The sequence below is a fragment of the Orycteropus afer genome, unplaced genomic scaffold (genome assembly GCF_000298275.1).
Source record: "Orycteropus afer afer isolate SDZICR_OR568_19922 unplaced genomic scaffold, OryAfe1.0 scaffold00002, whole genome shotgun sequence".
Classification (NCBI taxonomy): domain Eukaryota; kingdom Metazoa; phylum Chordata; class Mammalia; order Tubulidentata; family Orycteropodidae; genus Orycteropus; species Orycteropus afer.
Window position 1 is genome coordinate 6,760,101 of NW_006921589.1, and position 5,506 is coordinate 6,765,606.

The 5,506-nt window shown below is 38.7% G+C and overlaps 1 protein-coding gene across 1 annotated transcript in view; it reads left to right on the top strand.

Moving 5' to 3' along the window:
- The window catches only part of PAX3 (paired box 3), a 127,268-nt gene extending 122,082 nt beyond the window's left edge, over window positions 1-5,186 (top strand). Inside the window, exons 8-10 of the mRNA XM_007956670.2 lie at window positions 4,222-4,468; window positions 4,969-4,999; window positions 5,141-5,186. Coding sequence (XP_007954861.1) covers window positions 4,222-4,468; window positions 4,969-4,999; window positions 5,141-5,186 — 324 coding nt within the window. The remainder of the gene's footprint in view (window positions 1-4,221; window positions 4,469-4,968; window positions 5,000-5,140) is intronic.
- The last annotated feature ends 320 nt before the right edge of the window (window positions 5,187-5,506 follow it).

A 5,506-nucleotide genomic window follows, 5' to 3' on the forward strand; every position in this document is an offset into this window, starting at 1 on the left:
TTTTATTTCTTCTATTCCCCACTATTTTTTAAGCAAGGTGTTATTCCGTTTCCATGTATTTGATTTTTCCCTTGATCTTGTTGATTTCTAATTTTTTAGCATTGTGACCTGAGAAGTTGCTTTGTAGTATTTTGATGTTTTTAAATTTGTTGAAGCTTGATTTGTGGACTAACATATGGTCTATTCTGGAGAATGTTCCATGTACACTGTAGAAGAATATATATTGTGCTGTTGTTGGGTGGAGTGTCCTGTATACATCTATGGGGTGTAGTTGGTTGATTTTGTTGTTTAGATCTGTATCTTTCTTGAGTTTCTTTCTGGTTGTTTTGTCTTTTCTTCAAAACTGGTGTGTTATGGAGTTGTCTGTTTCTCTTTTCAGTTATGTTAATGCTTGATTTATGTATTTTGGGGATCTTTTATTGGGTACATAGGTATTTATTACAGTTATATCTTCTTGTTTGATTGACCATTTAATAATTATATAATGTCCTTCCTTGTCTTTTTTGCTGGTTTTTGCTTTAAAATCTATTTTTATCAGAAATTAATATTGCTACTCCAATTCTTTTTTGGTTGCCATTTGCTTGATAGAAGTTTTTCTACCATTTGATTTTTACTTTATTTGTGTATTTGTGTTCAAGGTGTATCTCTTGTAGACAGCATATTGATGGGTCATTTTTTTTAATCTATTCTGCTACTCTCTGTTTCTTGACTTGTGTATTTAATCCATTTACATTCAGTGCAATTATCTATAGGTTTGAATTTACTGCTGCCATTTTGCAATGTTTTCATTTTTTGTGTGGTTTTGATGGTTTCTTTGTTTCATATATTTGTCTGTGCTGAGTTCATTTAGTTTACAGAGTTTCTTATCATTTCCTTTATTCCTGCTGTTTTAGTGTTTACTGAGTCTTTATTCTTTTCTTTTTTTTATTTTGGTGAGAAGTTTTATTAATTTTCTTTGTTGTTTTCATGTAATTTATTACTATGTTCCCACGTTTAAAACAATCCATTGTATCTTGATGTTGTCCTGACTTCCTCTCCATTTGGAAGTTCTGTAACTACACTATTTGTTCCCTTTTCTTGTTTGGTAATTGTCATTGTTTACAAATGGATGTCTCTGGTTCCCTTTTTGCAGTCTTGCAGGTTTATTTTATTTTTTTGTATCTATATATCTGGGTTGATGTCTAAATAATGTTGTCATGTATCTTAATCTCAGGTTGTTGTCTGTCATCGTTGGTTCTGTGTCCAATGGCTCCCGTTAGCATTTCTTATAAAGTTTGCCTGGATTTTACAAATTCTGTTCATTTCTATTTATATGTTGTTGTTGTTGTTATGTGCCATCGAGTCAGACCTGACTCATAGCGACCCCTCCTTGGGTTTCTGAGGCAGTATCACTACGGAAGTAGATTGCCCCATCTTCCTTCCGAGGAGTGACTGGTGGGTTTGAACTGCCAGCCTTCTGGTTAGCAGTCAAGTGCCTTAGGCATTATGCTACCAGAGCTCCTTCTATTTATATAGAAATGTCCTAATTTTGGTATCGTATTTAAGGGACAATTTTGCTGGGTATATATCCTGGTTGCCAATTTTTCCCTCTTTCAGGGTTTTGTATATATATTCCCATTGCCTTCTTGTCTGCATGATTTCTGCCAAAAAATCAGAGCTTATTCTCAATGGTTCTCTTTTGTAGGTAACTTTTTGTTTTTTCCATGCCACTGGCAGGATTCTTTCTTTGTCTTTGGTTTTCAAAAGTTTGATTATGATAAGTCTTGGTGATTTTCTCTTGGGGTCTATTCTATTTGGGATTCATTGAGTTTCTTGCATGCATATCTTCTTGTCTTTCATGATATTAGGGATGTTTTCTTCCAACAAATTTTAGGCAGTCTTCTTGGTGCTCTTTGTGTGTGTGTGTGTCTTTTCTTATTCTGGAATTCTGATTGCACATAAGTTATTCCACTTGATAGTGTCACACATAATTACTAGGCTTTCTTCATTTTTTCATTCTGATTATTCTTCTAATGCATCACTATTAAGAGATTTATCTTCCATTCTGCCAATTCTGTCTTCCATTGATTCAATTCTACTATTTTGCTCTTCAAATGCACTATCTATTTCTGTAGTTTAACACTGTTAATCTTCTGGATTTCTATTTACTGCTTTTGTATGGTTTCTAATTTTCCATTTATTTTGTCAATTTGTTCTTATATTATTTTTTCTGGAAGTCTTCTAGGATTTTGTCGAATTTTCCTTGATTTTGTCATAATTTTCTTGATCTCTTTCTTAATCTTTTGTAGGGCCCTACGTATAATTCTTTTGAATTCTTTTCAGGTGGTTCTAATACCATTTCTTCCTGTGGAAGATTTTCTGGTCCTGTATTTTGGTCACTTGGTTGAGCCATCTTATCTTTTTTTGTGTATGTGTGAGTGATTTGAAGTTGTCTGTAGTCTCTGATACGTTGTGGTACTATTTTATTTATTTTTCAATTGTATGTTGATTTATATCACCCTGAGTTTTAAAAAATTGTTTTATTTTAATATGTCCAAGTAATGAGACAAGTTTGCTACTCTGGACTCTAGTTTGGCAAAATAGGTGCTCACCACCTGTCTCTGGGTAGATTTGGTAGCAGGTGGGAGTGTGGGTGCAGCAGCTGAGGGAAATGTGGGTGGATATTGGCTGCCATCTGTTGTTGGTGCTGGAGTGGGTGATGGCATTTGCCCAGTGGGTAGAGTGGCAGGTGTGGTGGGGTTGGTGACTCCTGACTTCTGGGGAAAATTTTATTTTTAAAAAGGTGGGAGGGTGGGGGGACAGAAAAGAAGAAAAAAAATAAAAATAGAAAAAATCAAGGGGAGGGGATGAAAAGGGGGTTCCTATTCTGGAGGAGGATTAAAAAAAAAAAAAAAGGTGGAGGGGAAGAGGAAGAAACAAAAAACAAAAGGGTATGGAGTGAAGAGCTAAGAAGGCCAACAAAGAAGAAAAAGTGGTACAGTACTGGTGCAAGTATTAGCCTCCAAACACTGCTGCAGTGGGAACTTGGAGCTTGAGCCATGTGAGTGTATACTGCTGACTGTGGGGGAGTGGGGTGGGTGCTGCTGACCCTGGAGGTGGTGTGGGGTGGGCACAACAAGCTCCATGGGATTAAAAAAAGGGGGGAGGGGAGGGAAAAGGAAAAAAAAAAAGAAGAAAAGAAAAAAAAAAGGGTGAAAAGAGAGAACAACTAAGTTGAAAGAAGAAAAGAAAGCAGCACAGTAGTGGTGTAAGCAGCAGCTGCCAGGCAGAGCTGCAGCAGGAATGTGGTGCTTGCTCTGTGGAGTGTGCTGCTGACCTCTGAGGGAAGGGGGCGGTGCTGCTGACTGAGGCATTGGGGGAAGGTGGGGTGATGGCTGTGCAGGACCAAAAAAAGAGAACAAGTGGGAGAGAAAAAAAAAGAGGAGGGAAAGAGGGAAGAACTAAGAAGAAAGAAAAAGAGAACAAAAGCACAGCACTGACCATGGTGGGGGTTTGAATGGCTGCTAGGTCGGTGACAGTGGGGGATGCCACTGTGTGGGGTCAGAAGGGAGATCACGTATCTCTGGTTGTTGATTACCAGTGTAGGTACTGTTGCAGTCTTGGGCAAGCAGAGCTGGTTATCTAGTTCCTGCTCTGGTCAGAACACTTAGAATAATTCCAAATGGCTGTGCTATGTGAGACCAATTGACAATTCATTGCTCTCTATGCCTCTTTGTTCATTGTTTTCATTTATTCTCTTCTCAATCAGTATTTGATCTACTTCTTTATCCTTTCCTCTGAAGGTCTGGGTTCCAGGGTTGTCATCCATGTCTGTTTCACTTGGTTTCTCAAGTCTTTGTTGTAGAGTCTGCATAGTATATCTTCCTAGTCCACCATCTTGAATCCTCCTTCTATCACGTTCTCTTTTCCCAAATGTCCAACAAGGCACAACTATGTTGTGCTACATATGACTGGTTTTTAGAATACAAGTAATTTTTATGAGATTTCTGAAAAGGTAATCTGGCATTCCTCTCTCCTTCCCATTCTTTTTTCATATGTTGTCATCAGGGCATGATATAATATCTCCACCACTTTGAGTTGAGGTAACACTCTTCTGGATAGCTCTCAAAACAGTAGATTTCCAAAGAAACGAAAATTGGACTTTCAGGTTCGTTCAACTATAGGTTTTGATCCAGTCCTCCCTGCATTTTAATTTCTTTTTAATCTGCCTCTTGCTTTTAGGTAATGGGACTCCTGACCAACCACGGTGGGGTACCTCATCAGCCCCAGACCGATTATGCGCTCTCCCCTCTCACAGGGGGCCTGGAACCTACCACCACGGTGTCGGCCAGCTGCAGTCAGAGACTAGACCATATGAAGAGCTTGGACAGTCTTCCAACTTCTCAGTCCTATTGTCCACCCACCTACAGCACCACAGGCTATAGTATGGACCCTGTCACAGGCTACCAATATGGGCAGTATGGACAAAGTAAGCCTTGGACTTTCTAGGGATGATTACTGCTGGAAGGAAGGATGACAATTGAATTTCAACTCTTCCTTAAGAAAAGAAAGTTAGAGGCATGATTAAACTTTTTGTCCCTGTATCAATTTTGTGGAAAAGCCAGCTGATTGTTCCAGCAAGGTCTCCCTTGCATAATTATTTTCTTAACTGATGTCAACAACATCTTGAGGTTATTAATTGCTGAGACATGAAACCTGATTGCCACTAGGTAAAACACAAGGGTTGGCCAAAATGAAATAACCCCTGGCATTAGAAACACATGTTCTTAATGAGGTCAGCTTGAGGATCATATGGGGTATAATCCCAGGGACACAGAGTTGTGTCAAACTTGTCTCAGGAATAAAAATATTAGTTGCAATCCTTTGATACCATGGTATTATATATGACATTGTCAGCCTGTAGCTGATATTGCCCCTTGCTGTGAATCACCCAGCCTGACTTAAAAAGCTGTGTTTGTTTCCTTACAGGTGCCTTTCATTATCTCAAGCCAGATATTGCGTAAGTGAACTGTCCACTTGGAGCTATAACTAGCCCTGTCTCTGGTTCTCCACAACCTAGACATGAAGAGTCTTCTCAGAGCAAAATATCTCCCTTTTAGGGGGCAATCCCTACAGGAGAGTGATTGTTTTTTTTCTCCAGTGCTTGGTTTCAGATTCTTTTGAACATGTTGGACAAAAGCAACTGAGAAGAGGAAGACCTGGAACAATGAGGGACAAAAGCAGCTTTTTAAGGCAATGGTTTCACATGGCTACATATCAAAATATCCTAAGTCTTTAGTGCTGATGATCAAGGAGCTGAAACATTCCATTATATATGTATGTGTGTGTGCATGTGTGTGCGCATGAGTGTGTGTGTGTGTGTGGGGGGGGAGATTTACCTGGTTTGGGCAAGCAAAATGTTCTAAAATATAGTAGGATAATTACTATAAAGTATAACTCTTTTTTTTTATGTCCAGTGCTGACACTTCTACAAAGTTAAAACTTCCTTAGTGAAGCAGTTGTGGAC